At 44.8% G+C, this 20402-nt stretch overlaps 2 protein-coding genes across 2 annotated transcripts in view; both read left to right on the top strand.

The window, feature by feature from the left end:
* The first annotated feature begins 2081 nt into the window (after window positions 1-2081).
* On the top strand, window positions 2082-8936 carry LOC126994428 (sorbitol dehydrogenase-like). The gene is made up of 8 exons (XM_050853748.1): window positions 2082-2215; window positions 3982-4015; window positions 4550-4714; window positions 5880-6042; window positions 6156-6340; window positions 6903-7078; window positions 8106-8227; window positions 8421-8936. The coding sequence occupies exons 1-8, from the start codon at window positions 2111-2113 to the stop codon at window positions 8569-8571; spliced, it is 1101 nt and encodes a 366-aa protein (XP_050709705.1). The 5' UTR covers window positions 2082-2110; the 3' UTR covers window positions 8572-8936.
* Window positions 8937-17666: 8730 nt separating this feature from the next.
* The window catches only part of LOC126994429 (sorbitol dehydrogenase-like), a 35299-nt gene continuing 32563 nt past the window's right edge, over window positions 17667-20402 (top strand). Inside the window, exon 1 of the mRNA XM_050853749.1 lies at window positions 17667-17842. Coding sequence (XP_050709706.1) covers window positions 17795-17842 — 48 coding nt within the window. The 5' untranslated portion in view covers window positions 17667-17794. The remainder of the gene's footprint in view (window positions 17843-20402) is intronic.

Below are 20402 nucleotides of genomic sequence, written 5' to 3'. Positions count from 1 at the left end.
TACCACAGTTTAATTATGTGAATACTAACGGAAAAAATTACATCACAATCAACGTTTTAAAATTCAAATTGTTGCCACCGGGAAGATCCGAGGTTGATATTTTCAAACGCTTCCGCCTCTCACAGCAACTATTTCCAAAGGTTAAAAAGGAGAGGAGTCGGGATGTAATGAGTGTTTTTTTTTATGTTCCTGGTACAGGAAAGGGTCAAACTACCACCAGGGTCACTCAACTAAACTTGGAAATGCCCAAAACCACTACGAAAGCCGAATCAAATACGTATGCTTGGGAGCTGAAATGTTTTATTATAAAGTCTTCGAAGATTCAAAGACTGAGGCGTATATTCAGTGAACGCTCCCTTTAAATAAGTAGAAATAAAAGTGTAAAAAAATAATAAAGCATTATTTTGTTATAAGTGAAAGGAACATTAAGTTCGGTAATAATAGTTACTTAATTAACTTTTCTTTGCGAAACACATGTAATAAACCAGCAGGTGTTTATGGCCAGTATAAAACGACTACTCTTGGGGCCAGCGAAGAGGAAGATACAACATAAAAGTAACAAGTGATAGACCGAGAAACTCTGCTCCGAGAGAAATTCATTATGGCAAAGAACCTTCACTCATGCCAGAGGAGGGGAGGGGGGTGCAGGCGTTTAATTTTACAATATAAGTATGTAATTTAATACATATCAATATATAACAAATAATATAAAATAACTCTTTTATGTTCATTATTTACTAATTTATAAACTTTTCTTCTGAGTAAGACACAAATATTTTTGCGACTCATGACTTAGCCTTTGATAACCCTTGCTGGTCATGAACACAGTGTTTCTTTAGATCACTAAGGAAGATGTTCATGGATAGGAATTTACTCATTACTACACTGGACCCCATGACGCCATGAGACGCCAGACACATACGACAAGCACTTATCACCATGGAAATAACCAACACAAATGATGAAACTGTGTGTGTGTGTGTGAGAGAGAGAGAGAGAGAGAGAGAGAGAGAGAGAGAGAGAGAGAGAGAGAAGGATTAGAATCATCTCTTCACTATCACATCAATGAGGCCTTGCAAGTGATCTCTCTGTGTGCTTCTCTCTCACGCTTTTCCGTCGCAAGTTCAAGGTCATTCTGTTACCAGCCGCGTACAAGTGCCCCGAGCCCCGCCTGAGTTCTCGGCTACCATTATTATTATTATTATTATTTTTATTATAATCATTTTCATTTACAAAACACAAACAACAAACGTAACACAGCTGTAGCAACGCAGATTTTCGGAATGGCTCGATTCTGGAGGGCTTCTTGATACCAAGTTGAGCTTGTCAGGAAATCTATCTATCTATCTGTCATCTATATCTATCCATCTATCTGTCTATCTATCTGTTTCGTAAAAAAAAACTCGTTCTCCTACATCTTCACTTCTCGTCTTATATAAGCAATACCAGGAACAAACACAGAATAACACGACTATCTTATCAGACTTAGTGGAGTGATGTTCAGATAACGCCTTGTGGTCCAGCAGCCTCACCGCGTCGTCAAGATCATGTCCAAGGTCTGCGAGTTCACTTCCGTAGCCCAAGGAAAAACTCAGCTGACATTCTGTTCTCTACACTGAATAACTTTTTATGCATAACTTCCAAAATCTTTACCCTGAACCCTGAATCTTTACCTCTCTTCCAAACTCTTTACCCCAAAGGAATTTTTATGTGTATCTTCCAAAGCCTTAATTAAAAAAAATTTAAAAAATATGAAGTGCCTTATCGAAAGACTAAATAGGTCCCACCAAGTACCCTTCCGTGACCCAAAGAACAATTTAGATGATGCTGTACTCTTTGCTCTGAACGACCTCTCATGTATGCCTTCGATTTTTCCTTGGTTATCTACGTATAGCGTTCGACAGAAGAGGGTTGCGCCTGTATGACACAACCCAATACTGACCTGAAACAAATGTAAGCAACACACACACACACACACACACACACACACACACACACACACACACACACACACACACACACACACACACACGAGGTCGGGGGGCGGGGCTGTCACAGTGGGGGCGGGGCTGTCACAGGGGGGTCGGGGTCGGGTCACACGTCAGCACTCATGAGTGGGCTGCAGGGAGATGCCGGCCCAGCCACTCACTCCTCACTCTGCTTCGACATGGACAACACGTTCCCGGTGCTGCACGGCGTAAAGGACCTGCGTCTGGTGAGTGTGCCCCACCCCCCCCCCCCACACACACACACGCACACACCACCACTATCCACCACGCACACCCTCAACATTCATTAATCACATAGTTTATTTTAATATTTTACACTCTTACTGTTACTCTGCCATAGGAAGAGGAGAGACAAACCTATAAATGATAAAGCTAGTAAGTCAACATGCCTTGATGTCTTACAGGTTTGCTACTAAACACAAAGGGAGGATGAGCAGGAAAGCGTTACACATCATTAAAGAGAGGTGGTCAGAAACGTGTTACAGTGTTACAAGGGGTGTGGAATCTTGAAAATGAAAAGAACATATATAGCCTATTTCATGAACAGCTTTTTTGTAAAGGAAGGTATTAATTAAGATGCCAGCATAATACAGCTGCACGGTGTAAATGTACTTTGCGATGCAGTGTACCAGCTGTATATCCCGCGCTGCAGCCTCCCTGGCAACACGTGCGCTACGGCACCCCCGGCACGGCACGTGCCGAGGAGGTGAAGACGAGGCGGCGACTGGCACCCAATGACCCCTGCTGATGATAATGATGATCACACATGACAGTCACGAAACGGGGCTAAGTTTCGTTTGACACAATAAAGGGCGCTAAAGAGGATCATATGATTAAATTTAGCGGAGCAGAAAAGTTGCTCCTCCATAATGAGAAATTTTTATTTTCATTACACGGGGACGGAAGATGGAGGACAAAATTTCCCTTTTTGTTTGCATCTGCACAGAGTTGAGGGAGAGAATACTATCTGTAATACCATGGAAGAAGTAGATAATCCGATGCACTTCTTTCTCGTAAGACTTCAAATGATAGAAAGACTGCAGGATGAGGCCGCGTGCTCGCGACGTATCAGTGATGGGAAGGGAGCTTTCAGGATAGTGGCCAACGAAGAGATAAAATGACCAGCGTGGGAACAACGTTACATACTAAGTAGACGAACCGTGACAAGGTGAAGCATGCCGGGCACTCACAGAAATACTGGAGATATCAGAAAACGCTTTTAGTATACTGAAATAGAGGCCTTTATAAGACAGTTTTGCTCGTGAACATTTCTTGATTTGACACAGCCATTCATTGCAAAGTTGCATCAAAGAAGCCCGCGCGGGCTACTACCCCGATTTGCGAGGAATCGTCAACACCCCTAAACATCCCACATGTACTATAATTATTGAGCTATGTCCAATAAGGTTTTGGTAAAATTACCTCCATTTTATTAGGTGTTTGGGGGAGAAGAGAAAGAAGCAACAAGACGGAGATGCGACCACTTTCGACTCCCGTCTCACAACTGCGCAGTATCTTCCTACCACCCTAGCTTCCGGGTGGAATAAAGAGCTGTGATTGGCTGGAGAGTATGACGAATGACGCTACTATCGGCAGAGACCAACAGACGCCGTCTACGTCATCAACGGGTGGCGGGAAATACTTGCAAAAAAACACGCGTTTATGTATCCCGCATGAGGTACTTGCCCGGCAGAGGTAACATTTCATTGACCAGGAACCCAGTAAATTAAATTAATAGGGGCGATTTTGTTTACTTGGAGATAGGAATTTTTTTTATATAGTTGAGAACATACGATTGTCTCCCTATTACATTCATTATCGACAGTAAAATTAAACTCAAACGAAGACGAATGAAAATATAGTTAGCCACACAGACATGAAACACTCGAGCATGTGAACGATTGCTTGTCTAGGAGACTATGCAAGGTTCAAACGGAAAAGTACTTTAATCAATCCTTATTTCTTCCCCCAGGAGACGCACCCCATCCCGGAACTTCGTGATGATCGTACGTATACGTGGGTGTTCTATCCTACACCCTATCCCCCTTACACTACTACTATTACTTCTTCTACTACTACTATTAATAATAATAATAATAATAATAATAATAATAATAATAATAATAATAATAATAATAATAATAATAATAATAATAATAATAATAATAATAATAATAATAATAATAATAATAATAATAATAATAATAATAATAATAATAATAATAATAATAATAATAATAATAATCACTACTACTACTACTACTACTACTACTAATAATAATAATAATAATAATAATAATAATAATAATAATAATAATAATAATAATAATAATAATAATTACTACTACTACTACTACTACTACTACTACTAATAATAATAATAATAATAATAATAATAATAATAATAATAATAATAATAATTACTACTACTACTACTACTACTACTACTACTACTACTAATAATAATAATAATAATAATAATAATAATAATAATAATAATAATAATAATCTAACAGTTTACACTCTACACCTACACACAGAGGTCCTGATTCGCATGAGCAAGGTGGGTCTCTGCGGGACGGATATATCCATGGTCTATAAGGGCCGGACAGCTGACCTTGATGTGACCTTTCCTACCGGCGTGGGTCACGAGGCTTCGGGGGTGGTCAGCAAGTGCGGCAAGGACGTCACGCATGTCAAGCCTGGTGGGTAGCCTTGGACTGACTTTCTATAGCATATGTGGTGAGTACGCTATAACCATAGATATATGTAGTCAAAGCGTTCGTATAACCATGTCTCGAAAGTATCCCTCCCACACGCCGACCCTTTATATAATGAATGGAGTTACACCGCAAGCAATGGAGATTACTATTATTATTCTATGAGACGAAACAGGTAAAGAGGGAGGAGTGAGGACATTATACGCTGCCTGTTCAGCATACCCTTAACACCTGAGACGCAGAGAATGAGAAAATCAAAGTAAAAGTGATGAGAGAGAAGGGGGAAGAGAGCGACAGGATTGTGGAGAAGCAAAAGGATAAAAAAAAAACAGAGCGAGGGACTTTGTGTGTCACCCACCGGGAAAGGGAGAGTGGGGACGCCCACGAGGACCGGGTGCACAGGTATGGCTGAGTCTGAATCCACGCTCTAGATCTAGATGGTTGTTGGGTGGTAAGCGCATCCGCCCTTTGACAGGTCTTATATTTCGTGCTGCTGGGTATCTAGTCACCCGCTTCACTAGATAGCCCAGTAGGGGAGCCGACTTAGTCGCCGACAGGCAGACCATGCAACAGGGAGCACTGGATTACATGTAATGGTGTAGTGGTGCAAATCCCTAGCCTGACAGTCTGACCATGAAACAGGTCGTACTGGATTACATGGTACCAGTTGTAATGGTCTAAAACAATTGCCTGACAGTCTCATGATGCAACAGGCCATACTGAATTACACGGTAGCAGTTGTAATGGTCTAAAACAATAGCCTGACAGTCCCATGATGCAACAGGCCATACTGAATTACACGGTACCAGTTGTAATGGTCTAAAACAATAGCCCGACAGTCCCATGATGCAACAGGCCATACTGAATTACACGGTACCAGTTGTAATGGTCTAAAACAATTGCCTGACAGTCCCATGATGCAACAGGCCATACTGAATTACACGGTACCAGTTGTAATGGTCTAAAACAATAGCCCGACAGTCCCATGAAGCAACAGGCCGTACTGGATTGCATGGTACCAGTAGCAGCAGTTCAAAACACTAGCCCGACAGTCTTCCTTACGCTGCCAGCATCAGGAAAAACATCATAACATCATGTCTCTCGGAAAGATAACCTGCACTACACCTGCTTCTCTCCCTCCACGTACCAGGTGACCGCGTGACCATCGAGCCCGGGAGCTTCTGCCGCACGTGTGACCACTGTCTCAGCGGGAGGTACAACGTGTGCGACAAGTCTAGCTTCCACGCGTCCGTCGCCATGTACCCCGGCTGCCTGGCCCGCTATTTCGTCTACCAGGGCCACCTCACGTACAAGTAAGACGACGACGATGATGTTGATTATAAAAAAATATGGTCAGTATTATCTTCCCTCAAACACGCGTAATCCGGCACAACTTGAGTCACTCAACATCTGTGCCGCCCCGCAGGCTGCCGGACTCCATCAGTGATGAGGAGGGTGCCATCGTGGAGCCGCTGGCCGTGGCCGTGCACGCCTGCCGCCGCGCCGGGGTGTGGGCAGGGCAAAGCATGCTGGTGACGGGCGCGGGTCCAATTGGCCTACTCTGCCTCGTTGTTGCCAAGGCTCTGGGCGCCACGAACACCCTGGTCACAGGTAAGAGCTGCTCAATTCTACTCCAGTAAATAATGTGCTTGAAAACTTGAGTCAGCGGGGAGAGGTTTACATTCCCGTCATGACCTCTGCCCCCAGACATCACATGACCTCTGCCCACAGACATCACATGACCTCTGCGCCCCCAGACACCACATGACCTTTGCCCCCCAGACATCACATGACCTCTGCCCCCTAGACATAACATGACCTCTGTCCCCAGACATAACATGACCTCTGCCCTCCAGACATCACATGACCTCTGACCCTCAGACATCACATGACCTCTGCCCCCTAGACATAACATGACCTCTGACCCCAGGCATATCATGACCTCTGCCCCCAAACATCACATGACCTCTGCCACCCAGACACCACATGACCTCTGTCCCCCAGACATAACATGACCTCTGCCCCCAGACATTACATGACCTCTGCCCCCCAGACATAACATGACCTCTGCCCCAGACATTACATGACCTCTACCCCCCAGACATAACATGACCTCTGCCCCCAGACATAACGTGACCTCTACCCCCAGACATAACGTGACCTCTGCCCCCAGACATCAAGGAGAGCCGTCTGGAACTAGCCAAGAAGATGGGCGCCGACCACACGCTGCTTGTGGGCTCCGGAACCTCGCAGAGCCAGGCCAAGCAGGTGCACCAGATGATGGGCTGCGAGCCAGACGTCACCATGGAGTGCAGCGGCTCCCAGGCGGGAATCTCCCTCGCAATATATGTAAGTGGAGACGCAAGCTACTGCTGTGTTTATTGTGTCGCTCCACCACTCCATGAGCAGGAGTTTCAGTAACGCTTAAATCAGCGAATAGAAAGTAAGATGTCATTTTTTTTTTGCCTCCTTGGTTTTCTTAGTCCAACCACTAATTTCTCCCTCACAGGATTACCTCCTAACGCTAGCACTATGTACAGTATAGAAATACATCTTCAGATTCAATACCATACATTTTACCTGCACTTTGTTTTGATAAAGCATCATGGGCGCGGCACAAATGTCATGTGGTCTATTGAAAGAGTCTCCTCGTCCCCTCAGACTTCACCTCGGCAGCAGCATAATGCCACTGAATTCCCCTTTACCATCCATCCACACGACCTCTGCGTGTTGCGAAACACACGAGAAAATAATCAAGACCAGATAAGGGTTTTACAGGCGGCGGGGATCGATCCTGCGACCGGCGAGATGAGAAAGTCACTCCTTAACCACTCGGCCAAACAGGTACACCCCTCCCTGAGTAAGTTTGGGAGGCTTTCCGCATCAAGCGGGTCAGGCACTATACGGCTTTACCCCCACATCTAGATTAGTTTCTTGCCTGTGAAGTTACTCATCTTTCATTTTCTATTAACTCTTCGGAGAGAATGGGCCATCTACCTACTGTTACCCAACACAGGGGAGACACAACAGACCACAGGACAGGATATCCCACCGCTGCAACCACTGTAATGTCACTGAATTCCCCTTTACCATCCATCCCACGACCAGTGCATGCTATGAAACACATGAGAAATTAGCCAGATCAGGAAAAGGTTTCGCTGGCGACAGGGATCGAACCCGCGACCGGCGAGATGGGAAAGTCACTCCTTAACCAGTCGGACAAAGAGGTACCCTCCTCGCTTAGTGAGTCTGGGAGGCTTTCCGCATCAAGCGGGTCAGGCACCACAGCAGCAGCAGCAGTCAAACTTTGTGCCCTGGCCTGGGTCTGAAAAAGTCCAGCCACATATTCCACTGTTCACTTTCTTCCGGCATCCAGGCAACCAAGTCTCGAGGGAAGGTGATGCAGGTGGGCCTAAGCGGTCCTGAGGTCACCGTGCCCTTGGTGCACGCCGGCGTGCGGGAGGTGGACATCATGGGCGTCTTCCGCTACCTTAACACGTGAGTAGCAGGTGGAGGAACGACAGCCATCGCTAACAGACTTAAACAAAGTTTGGGTGTTGTGTGTTAGAGTTAGATCTTGAATGACTCCTGCCATAACACAGTCTTCTTTTTACGTTCTGTTATCGAGCCTCTTGGGGCGATCTCTCTGCCAGAAACTGAGTATTCCTTACCTCCTCTTACGCCTCCACAGCTACCCCATCGCCATAGACCTGTTGGCCAAGAAGCTGGTAGACGTGAACCCTCTCATCACGCACCGCTTCAAGTTTGAGGAGTTCCAGAAGGCCTTTGACATGTTCTACAAAGGGGAGGACGGGGCAGTCAAGTGTATGATTTCCTGTTAGTTGCCAAGGCGGCATCCAACCAGGACGGAGACCAGGAGTGAGCACCAAGGCCCTTTCCACAAACTTTGCTCGAGCAACTTTTGAAGCCTTAGATCATCAAGGCTGATGCACACACACAGCAGTTGCTCCATTGTTCTTGGCCACCACCAAGGAAGACTGACATACAAATGACCTAATATGGGTGAGAAAGACGCTGAGTCTGTTGATAAAGGGACCTTAATGCTCTCCATGTTTGTTTCTTGAGCAGTTTCTTTTATTTGGTGACTGTCTCTGTCTGCCGTATCTGGACGCACTTGTCATCGGGTGTGGCTGACTTCGGACGGTTGTAACGCTATTAAAGAAAACATAATAAACATACCAACACACTCTGTTTATCAGTGCAGCAACAATTAGATAGTGACAAATCCAGCAGAGGACTTAATAGTGGTAAAAAAAATGACACCTAAACATACACACATTATATCAACTTAAGAAAATTTAACCTCGAGAGGAGTTGTAATAACCCCGTAGGGATCACGCTAACAGAACAAAAGGTTTCCCTTCTACAAGGGGAAAGCGACACAAAAGCTGAAGTTACTATCAGACTTGACTTAGGACCCACCATGCTATTCCCATCTCATTGTGGTCTCATTATGAAATGAAGAGTGAGTCTCTAGAAAAAATACTTGCAGAGAAGAATAACAACAATTATTTTAAGGCTAAAAACGTGGTATATAGGGATAGGTTAAAATAATTATATATAAATCGATTTATTAAAAATAATGGCTAATAACAACGGGTAAATGACGAATTAATTTTGATTCGATAAGAAAATGAGGAATAACTGGTTTGCAAAGAGGTTTGCTTGGAAATGGAACAAATTTTGCAGCCATAGGGTTAGTGTAAAACGACGAGCTTCATAAAGAAGCTAAGACATATGTGGTAATTATTCCAGTTTGTATATGTTGTATATTATTATTATCACTGATTTGGTGATATTCAATTGAGCTAGGGAGCAAGTGGTAATTCGATACCACAATAGGATTAGAAGCGGAGTGAATAGGTTCGAGCACCTGGTGCATGAAGCAATGCCGACGTGTCCATACTTTTCAACTTGGCGAGTTTAAAATCGCCAAGGCAGCTCTTTTGATACTAAAGGTCACAGCGAACATATCTTCATACACGCGCCTCCAAATTAGTTATTCTCAATACCATGAGAAGTATACGGAAAAGGCCGACAGCAATCTGAAAATGCCCGGCCCAGTCCCTTAGCCTTCGCCACCTTGGAGCCTTTTGGACCTCGTCAGATACCATTCCCAGGGCATCTTCCTGATACCTCCACCCATCTCTCCCTACGCTCAAGGATTCTAAGCTAAGTAATATAATATTGGGAAAGTCAATTAATTTTTGTCTTAGCCTCCTTTGATTTAACCGACATTCCTCTCTTCAGCTAAATTTTTCCCACAACATATTTCAGTAAAGAGATAACATAGCGTGAGTAACATATAGTGGAAGGTAATAGGTGTTCGGGAGCTGCCTACTGTAGGCTGATCGGACTTTTGCAGGATTATCCTTTTTTTGTGTATTACCCTTTATGAAAAAAACGTGTAACTAGGACCAATACTTCAACATTTCAGGGCCTACTCAACTACATTAGGGTAGGCGGTGGCCGAACTGGTAGCGTACTGGGCCCACATTCACCGCGTGATGGACGACGCGGGTTCGAATCCCCACGCTACCACTCGGATTTTTGTCACCGCCGAGTGACTTAAAACCACCCACATGCTGTCCTGAAGACCGCCCATCAACCCGGACTCTAGAGGAAGCCGTCCAAGCGAATCAAGCACGAGTTCCGGGGGGGCAGCATGAGCCAATGCAAGATGGCGCCACTATAAACACTCGCCTGCGCCAGAACGGGCTGGGCCGACCATCAGGCCCCACCTGGAAGAAGCCCTGGGCTGACCATCAGGCCCCACCAGGAAGATGTCTACCAGCGCAACAGGCAACGACGTAAAAAAAAAAAAAAAAAAATAGTATTTTAGGAGGAATATGCCCAGAATCGTCCAGAGTGGAGTTGTTACAGAAAGTTTGAGCGAAGAGTTCAGCCTTAGAGATAGATGAGACGGCGGTGCTGCCATGTTAAGGGGCTCTCACACATTCCCGGTCCCAGTCCCGATCGTCCACGATGACTCCCGATAAAGGGGCTCTCACACATTCCCGGTCCCGGTCCCGATCGTCCCCGATGACTCCCGATAAGCTGATCGGGGCCTGACCGCTGACAAAATAGGCAATAATCCCGGGAACGGCGGCTTACAGACGGTAAGCCAGCGGTTTACCGGCGGTAGACCGGCGACCATATACGATTTTCGATTTCTCCGACCGGCGACTGCAGCAGGTCAATCGGCGGTAGACCGCCGGCCTACCGGCGGCAGACCGCCAGTCTACCGGCCGCAGACCTACGGCACATCGACGAGCAAACACTTTTTTTGCATTTTCATATATTTATAATTACCTCATAAACAGCTTCATACCTAAATTCATTCGTGTGCATAAAAACACTCTCTCTCTCTCTCTCTCTCTCTCTCTCTCTCTCTCTCTCTCTCTCTCTCTCTCTCTCTCTCTCTCTCTCTCTCTCTCTCTCTCTCTCTCTCTCTCTCTCTCTCTCTTCTTTCACCCATTCCTCTTCCTCCTTTCTCTCATCTCTTTCCATCCTCTTTCCCTTCCTTCCTCACTCTCCTCCATCCCTCCCTCTCTCTTCCTCACTCCCTCTCTCTTCCTCACTCCCTCCCACCTGTTCCTCCTTCCATTCCTCTCTCTCTCTCTCTCTCTCTCTCTCTCTCTCTCTCTCTCTCTCTCTCTCTCTCTCTCTCTCTCTCTCTCTCTCTCTCTCTCTCTCTTTCACCCATTCCTCTTCCTCCTTTATCTCATCTCCCTCTCTCTCTTCATCCCTCGCTCCTACCTGTTCCTCCTCGTTTTCCTCCTTCCTCCCTTGCTAATCCCCAGGTCAGACACAGGTGTTCACTCGCGGTCTATCGCCGGCCTACCGCCGGTCTACCGCCGGTCTGCCGTGGGTTGTCGGCGGTTGATCGCCGGTCGACGGCGACATTTTTCGACACCGCCGGTCGACCGGGCGCATCGCCGATATCTTTCAAAATTTTGAAGTTGACCGGCGGTGGTAGGCTGCGTCTACGGTCCTCAGGGTCGACCGGCGGTAGACCGGCGGTCTGCCGCCGACAATCCCCGATCCTACAGCCGGTCGACCGGCGACCGGCGGCTTACCGCCGGTAAGCCGGCGGTTTACCGGCGGTAGACAGGCGACCATATACGATTTTCGATTTCTCCGACCGGCGACTGCAGCAGGTCAGTCGGCGGTCGACCGCCGGCCTATCGGCGGCAGACCTGCGGCACATCGACGAGCAAACACTTTCGTTGCCACACCCAGTTGGAAGGGTATATAAACGCCCGTCCAGGTGTTTTGATCATTCGTGAGTTTGACATCGCAATGGCTTTCCTCAGCTCTCGTGAACGCGAAATTGAACTCCTGAAATTATAATTATTATAATTATAATAAACAGCTTCATACCTAAATTCATTCGTGTGCATAAATCTCTCTCTCTCTCTCTCTCTCTCTCTCTCTCTCTCTCTCTCTCTCTCTCTCTCTCTCTCTCTCTCTCTCTCTCTCTCTCTCTCTCTCTCTCTCTCTCTCTCTCTATATATATATATATATATATATATATATATATATATATATATATATATATATATATATATATATATATATATATATATATATATATACACACTGGGAAAAGAAAAGAAATATAGTAAGTACTTTCGTATTACATCTTCAGACTATATTTAGTCTGAAGACGTAATATACATATATATATATATATATATATATATATATATATATATATATATATATATATATATATATATATATATATATATATATATATATATATATATATTTCTCCTCTCTTTCACCCATTCCTCTTCTTCCTTTCTCTCATCTCCCTCTCTCTTCATCCCTCGCTCCTACCTGTTCCTCCTCGTCTTCCTCCTTCCTCCCTTGCTAATCCCCAGGTCAGACACAGGTGTTCACTCGCGGGCGGTCTACCGCCGGTCTACCGCCGGTCTGCCGTGGGTGTCGGCGGTTGACCTCCAGTCGACCACCGACATTTTTCGACACCGCCGGTCGACCGGGCGCATCGCCGATATCTTTGAAAATTTTAAAGTTGACCGGCGGTGGTCGGCTGCGTCTACGGTCTTCAGGGTCGACCGGCGGTAGACCGGCGGTCTGCCGCCGACAATCCTCGATCCTACAGCCGGTCGACCGGCGACCGGCTTATCGGGAGTCATCGGGGACGGTCGCGACCGGGACCGGGAATGTGTGAGAGCCCCTTTAAGGAGGAGGGAAAGATGAAAAAGTGAAATTGGAGGAGATATTCTTGGCTAGGTGCCAGAAGTCTCTGTAAGAATTAGAGAAAGCAAGGTTCTGACATTTCCTATGGATGAAAGAGCTTTTGGTAAGTAGAAGAATGGATTTGGCATGATTCCGGGCAGAAATGTAAAGATCACGGTTAGCAGGAGTGCGAAGGCTCTGGTACCTTTTGTGATCTGCCTCACTACCTTTGATAGCACGAGAACAAGCGTAATTAAACCAAGTCTTTTAAGCGTGGGGAGAAACATGGAAACATGGACTAGCTGGCAGCAGAAAGCCTGTTGGCTCATTACTAGGCTGCCTGCTTTCAGTGATTTAATCAATCCGTTTGCCATAGGAGTGGCTTGCAGGGAAGGATTAAGGCACTTGTGCACCTACTCTTGGGTACGTTTAGTTCACTCCCGATGCAGCAAAGTGGCGATCAATGCGTTTCTTGAATGAGTTGATGCTCTCTGCGCTAACCACTTCTGCAGGGAGGCTGTTCCAGTGGCGAACCACTCTATTCGAGAAATAACTCCTGCCGATGTCAGTATTGTATCGCTTTGCTTGAACAGTTTTTCCGTTGTTTCTTGTTCTCAGGTTAGTTTGCAGCGTGAAGAGCTTGGAGTGATCAACGTTGCAGAGCTTGTTCAGGTACTTAAAGACTTGTATCATGTCTCTCCGCAGTCGTCTCTTTTCCAACGTGAAGAGGTTGAGTCGCTCGAGTCGCTCTTCATAGGGCTTCGTCCTAAGTGATGGTATCATCTTCGTGGCGCGGCGCTGTACTCTCTCAAGTAATTCAATGTCTTTCCTGTAATTTGGAGACCAGAATTGCACGGCGTATTCCAGGTGGGGCCTTACCAGCGAATTATACAAGGATAACATAACTCCCGGCGTCTTGTATTCGAAGAAAAAAGTACATGGAATGTCGGCTTCCATTCCAGAGACAATCACCTCTGTGATGCGCTGGGCACACACAGAGGGGTCTCTCTCCTGGAAGCAGTAATCATTCCACGGGAAATCGGAAAGAGTACGTCCTCAGGTCGCCTCACCGAGCGGAAGAAAAATACCAGAAGCATCGCCTCTTCGGTGGGTCCAGAGGCTGTACAGGAGCGACAGGATATGATGCAGAAATAAGGTTGATCAGAGGAGCCCAACGGAGAGAACAGTTTGACAGAGTAAGCAGAAGGGTTAGAGGTAAGGAAGAGGTGTAAAAAAAAAATATATATATATATATATATATATATAAATATATATATATATATATATATATATAATTTTTTTTTTTTTTCTTACGTCGTTGCCTGTTGCGCCGGTAGGCATCTTCCTGGTGGGGCCTGATGGTCGGCCCAAGGCTTCTTCCAGGTGGGGCCTGATGGTCGGCCCAGCCCGTTCTGGCGCAGGTGAGTGTTTATAGTGGCGCCATCTTGCATTGGCTCATGCTGCCCCCCGGAACTCGTTCTTGATTCGCTTGGACGGCTTCCTCTAGAGTCCGGGTTGATGGGTGGTCTTCAGGACAGCATGTGGGTAGTTTTAAGCCACTCGGCGGTGACTGAAAAATCCGAGTGGTAGCGTGGGGATTCGAACCCGCGTCGTCCATCACGCGGTGAATGTGGGCCCAGTACGCTACCAGTTCGGCCACCGCCTATCTATCTATCTATCTATCTATCTATCTATCTATCTATCTATCTATCTATCTATATATATATATATATATATATATATATATATATATATATATATATATATATATATATATATATATATATATATATATATATATATATATTATAGTATGTTGGGGCTGTCTCAGAGACGGTCGGGAATATGTGCAGGGTGCTGAACCAACTGTCTAGATAATTGAGGAGAGCAAAGTTGTAGGCTTTTTCACCTGGCTGTTCAGTGAAAGAGGATGAAAAGCAAAGCTGGTGGTGAACATTGAAATCTCCTAAGATGGAGATTCCAACGAAGGGAGAGTGAGTCAAGATGTGCTCCACTTTAGAGTTCAAGTTGTTAAAGAATTTTACATATTTAGTAGAGTTAGGTGAGAGATAAACAGCACAGATATATTTCGTAATAGAATGACAATGAAGTCTTAGCCAGATGGTGGAAAAATCTGAAGAGTCAAGGTCGTGGGCACGAGAGCAAGTGATGTCGTTGCATACGTAGGCGCAACATCCAGCTGTGGATTGAAATTTAGGACCTTGACCTTGTGCTCGTACTTGTATTTATGTACACGATATCATGTACTTGTATTTAGTGTCAAAAGCTCCTTAGTATAATGTACTCTTGTATTTTTACTCAAACTCTTAGCACTCAACGATTTTAAGAGTATTTTCGAATACAACCAACAAACACAAACGTGTAGTGTGGCCGAACAAAGAAGTGAAAGTGTCCACACGATAAACGAGAGTATTACCTGAGCCGCAACGCCTGTCCTGGGCGCTGGCTGCATGGCGCCGACCTCACCTGCCCTGTTTCTTGGCTCTCAACTTGTTTCTGTCAGTCACTTATTTATTTCCCAAGCATCTTCCATCCCTCCTCCCCTCCTCTTCATACACACACACACACACACACACACACACACACACACACACACTTAGCACCACAAAACATACAGCACTTAAAACGAATAAAACACACATGAAACATGTTAAAAACAAACAAACAAACAAAAATAACTAAAACAGTTGAAATCCATAAAGCACACACGGCACATAACACACTTAAAACACAACACACCAACACATGAAACACACTTGACACGCTAAACATTTGATACACAAGACATCGCTTACACCAAACACAGGAAATACATGATACACGAGACACACGAAATACACAAGACACATGAGACAGGTGACACAGGAAAGACTTGATGCACACAAAACACATGAAACATATAAAATACATGAACCACATGCCACATGAAATGATAGATTACCGCGGGAAACACATAATGTATATCGAGCAAAAATTTGTAGCATATAAAATACTTCTAATACACAAAACTTAAAAACGGATGAAACATACAACATGTAGGTGAGTCACGTAAAGAATATTATTCAAACACCATAAAACCCATGCAGCACATAAAGCACGTGAACGACGGACACATAAAACACATCACGCTGTACAATCATATACATCAATCCGTCCAGCGCAGCAAGACAGTACATGCCTAAACCTTAAATAAATTATAACATACCTAGACTGAAAACTGTAAATATAGTCATATGTTCATATTGCAAGACCTTTAGTGGTACGTTTCAAGAATATCTTAAATAATCTTGCAGGTTCTGTCATCAGGAACAGTACCCGTAAACAAATCCTCAGGGGCCGTAAAGCCGTACTTTTCCCTGATATTCTGTGTCAGAGGACAGTTCTCCACCACGTGCCTTTCAGTCTGCACTGCTCCACCACATACACACACACACGTTCTTCCAAAGGAAGGCGGCCACGCCCCCGTCTGTTCCAGCGACCTGTTTCAATTGCTAACGTGTGGCCGCTCACACGGAAACGTGTGAAAGATATACGGTGGAACTCACTTATATGTTTTTTGGTGTATACTTCATGCACTGACAGACTCGGGTTAATTTCCTTATATACTAGACACCTTGAGGGTTGGAATTTGCTATTAAACTGTGGATTTTCTCAATCATAGAGGTCATACCGGGAAGCTCATTTCGTAAAAATTCTTGAATATGCTTACTTGTGTGCGTGTTCGCTCCAGTTACACTTCGTATGGCAAGCGATAGCGGGTCATCCAGAAAACCTGACCTTTGGGACCACATACTACTATAAAACTTATTTTGCTTGAACTTTATCATGTCTGGAAGCGACGGGTAACCAATTTCGGCATAGCAAATCAAGTTTGATGTTGTTCTCCTGACTCCTAAAAGTTACTTAAGCGCCCAGTTTTATAGTTTGATAACTGGCTTGATATCAGCGCCCACCCAGGACTCACATCCATACAGCAGGGACGACATCATGGCAGCATCGAGGACTCGTCGCTTCACGATAAATGGTACATCGTTATTCTTCTTGAGAAATCATACATACTTCAGCACCTGACACGCGTGTAACTTGACAGCCGAGGACACGGAGCCGTCGCAGGTGAACGGTGATCCCAGATAGACATAACTAGTTCAGTGGTCAATTACCAAACCATCCACGTGCAACGGCTCCGTGTCTCCTTCCTCTTCATTAATAACAAAAAAATTGGTCTTACTGCTGTTTACCACCATAACATACTCAACGCAAAACTACTGCAATATTTCCACCTTTCTCAACATGTTTTGTCTACTTGTTGATAAAAATACTGTGTCATCCATCAGGACCAAAATATGTAACCAATCGATGAGTTCTTCCGGTTGACATATTTTTTTAATTTTACGTATCAGCTCATTAACAAAAATTATGAACAAAAAACAAGAAGTAGGCGAGCCCTGACTGACCCCAAGCGTGGCCGTCACCACCGCACTACCCATCAAGCTCTCTGTGGTGCGATACATTGCCACCAACGCCGCCAACATCACCGCTCCACAACCAACACGCCGCAGCACTGAGAACAGCTTATGTCTGGGGACTAAATCATATGCCTTAGAAAAATCAATAAATGTTACAAATAATTCAATTTTCTTCCTTTTAGCCATGTCAGTAAGCACACACACACACACACACACACACACACACACACACAGAGGCGCAGTACGGGGTTGCCATATAGGGGGGAGGGAGGGGCGGATCACTTGTCGACAGCATCAATGAGGAAAGTGCAAGGAGACGCCGACCCGCCACTCCTCACTGCGCCTCGTCATGGAGAACACGTTCCTGGTGCTGCACGGCGTAAAGGACCTGCGTCTGGTGAGTTTGCGGCTCCCCCAACTCACAACCATTTGTAGTGCTGACTCGCCTGATGGGTTAGCCTCCCATAACTCACTGCGAACTGGTTAAGGAGTGGCCGACTGGTTAAGGAGTGACTTTTCCATCTCTCTGGTCACGGGTTCGATCCCTGGCGCCGGTGAAACCCTTTCCTGATCTGGATTGATCTATCGTGTATTTTGTGACATGCAGAGGTCTTATGGAAATATTATACTAAAGAGAATTTCGGGCAATACACCTCGACAGTCATTAATTAAACACATAAGCTATACAAATATTTCAGACTATTAATGTTACTCCGCTGAAGTACGAGGAAAGGCGAAGCCACTAATGATAAGGACGATGAATCAACAAGCAGGTTCAACAATACGGGTTCGCTGCTGAACATAAAGGGAGGCTGATCAGGAAAGCGTTACACACGAGTTAGGGAGGTGGTCAGAAACGTGTTTTAGCGTTATAAGGGGGTGTGGAATCTAGAAAATACTTAAAAACATTCAGCATATATGAACGACTCCTTTGTAAAGGTAAAGATAAAGACGCCAGCACAATAGAGCTCCACGGTGTAAATGTACTTTGCGATGTAATGTTACCAGCTGCAAATCCCGAGCTGCAGAAGCCCCCCTGGTACCTCACTGGCAACACGCGCGATACGGTGGCCTTGCCGTGCTGGGCAGGCGATGACGAGACAGCGACTGGCACCCAATAACCGCTGCTAATGATAATGATGACACATGAGTCACATAACGTGGCAAGTTTCGTCTGACACAATAAAGAACGTTGAAGAGTATCGTATAATTTAATTTAATGCAGCAATTATGCTTCGTCTCTATAATGAGGTCATTTTTCTATTTTCATTTTTTTTTTTTTTTACGTTGTTGCCTATTGCGCCGGTAGGCATCTTCCCGGTGGGGCCTGATGGTCGGCCCAAGGCTTCTTCCAGGTGGGGCCTGATGGTCGGCCCAGCCCGTTCTGGCGCAGGCGAGTGTTTATAGTGGCGCCATCTTGCATTGGCTCATGCTGCCCCCCGGAACTCGTTCTTGATTCGCTTGGACGGCTTCCTCTAGAGTCCGGGTTGATGGGTGGTCTTCAGGACAGCATGTGGGTAGTTTTAAGCCACTCGGCGGTGACTGAAAAATCCGAGTGGTAGGGTGAGGATTCGAATCCGCGTCGTCCATCACGCGGCGAATGTTGGTCCAGTACGCTACCAGTTCGGCCACCGCCTACCCTTACACAAAGAGAGACGGATGATGTAACAGAAAATTTCCCAGTGTGCTCCCATCTGCTCGGAGAATTGTGGGGGAGAATACTGACTGTAATACCAAAGGTAGGTCATCCGCTGCACTCCCTTCTCGTAAGACTTCAAATGATAAGGAAGACTGCAGAGTGAGCCGCGTGCATACGGAGATATATAAAAGTCAACGAAGAGATAAAATAATCAGAGTAATCAGTAGAAAGTAGAAAGCAGAAAGCAGAAAGTAGATTGACACGAACAAGGTGATGCATTCAACTGAACATTTCAGGGGCCAGGAACTCAATAAATAAAGTTAATAGTTCCAAAGACCAAAACAAAAGCCACTATAAGACGAGTAAAAACGAAGTTAGTCATTCGCGCAGACATGAAACCTCGATTTTGTTTATATAGAGACAAGATTGTGTTTCATAATGCTGAGAGCGTAACATATCTTCCTTATTGCATTCATAAGCGACAGTATAATGAAACTCAAACTAAGACAAGTAAAAAAAAACTAAGACGAGTTAAAATGAAGTCAGACATTCACGAAGACATGAAATCAGGAGTTTGTTTAAATAGAGTAACAACAGAGAAACGCTTAGGTTACATTACCCAGTACATGTTTTCTTGAACTTAAAAAGACTTCATTTGCTTTCCGGTTATTTGAGGTTGATAAAATTCTAAATGATTAAGATTCACATGAAGGTACTGATCCTCTTGTTTTTTTCCACGCTATTTTTCAAAAGTATTAGTAAACTCTTAGCTCCCAAACTGTCCGTCATTTTCAGAACTCTAATTCGGCAAAGTCGCTTTCCTGTCTGTTGCCGTATTGCTAATGTTACTCCTATCCCGAAGAAATATGCTTCAGTTTTATCAGAAGAATACAGACCCTTCTCTATTGCTCCTATTCTGTCAAAAGTAATTGAGCGTTTGTTGGGGAAACGACTCGCTAAATATTTCAATGACTTTAATCTTCTACCAACTAACCAGTTTGGTTTTAGGAATGGCTTGGGAACTTGTGATGCTCTTTTGGTGTTGATACATGACCTTCAATCTTCCCTCGATTGTGGACATGAATCTCGGCTTATTTCTTTCTTGGACCGGGCGTTTAATCAGATCAAGTTTATGCTACCTAATCTAAATATTAATCTTGAACATCGCCGCATTGTTGACTCTCTTACTCTGTTGTATAAGATCTTTAATAATCATAACCATCCTTTACATTCTAAACTTCCTCCATCTTTTCTTCAGTCTCGTTTCACAAGGTTTGCTTCAAATATCATTGATTTGGCATTTTCAGCTGTACGTTGT

This window comes from Eriocheir sinensis, unplaced genomic scaffold (assembly GCF_024679095.1).
Source record: "Eriocheir sinensis breed Jianghai 21 unplaced genomic scaffold, ASM2467909v1 Scaffold791, whole genome shotgun sequence".
Classification (NCBI taxonomy): Eukaryota; Metazoa; Arthropoda; class Malacostraca; order Decapoda; family Varunidae; genus Eriocheir; species Eriocheir sinensis.
The sequence above is the reverse complement of the archived record's forward strand: the minus strand, read 5'-3'. Positions and strand labels throughout refer to the sequence as shown.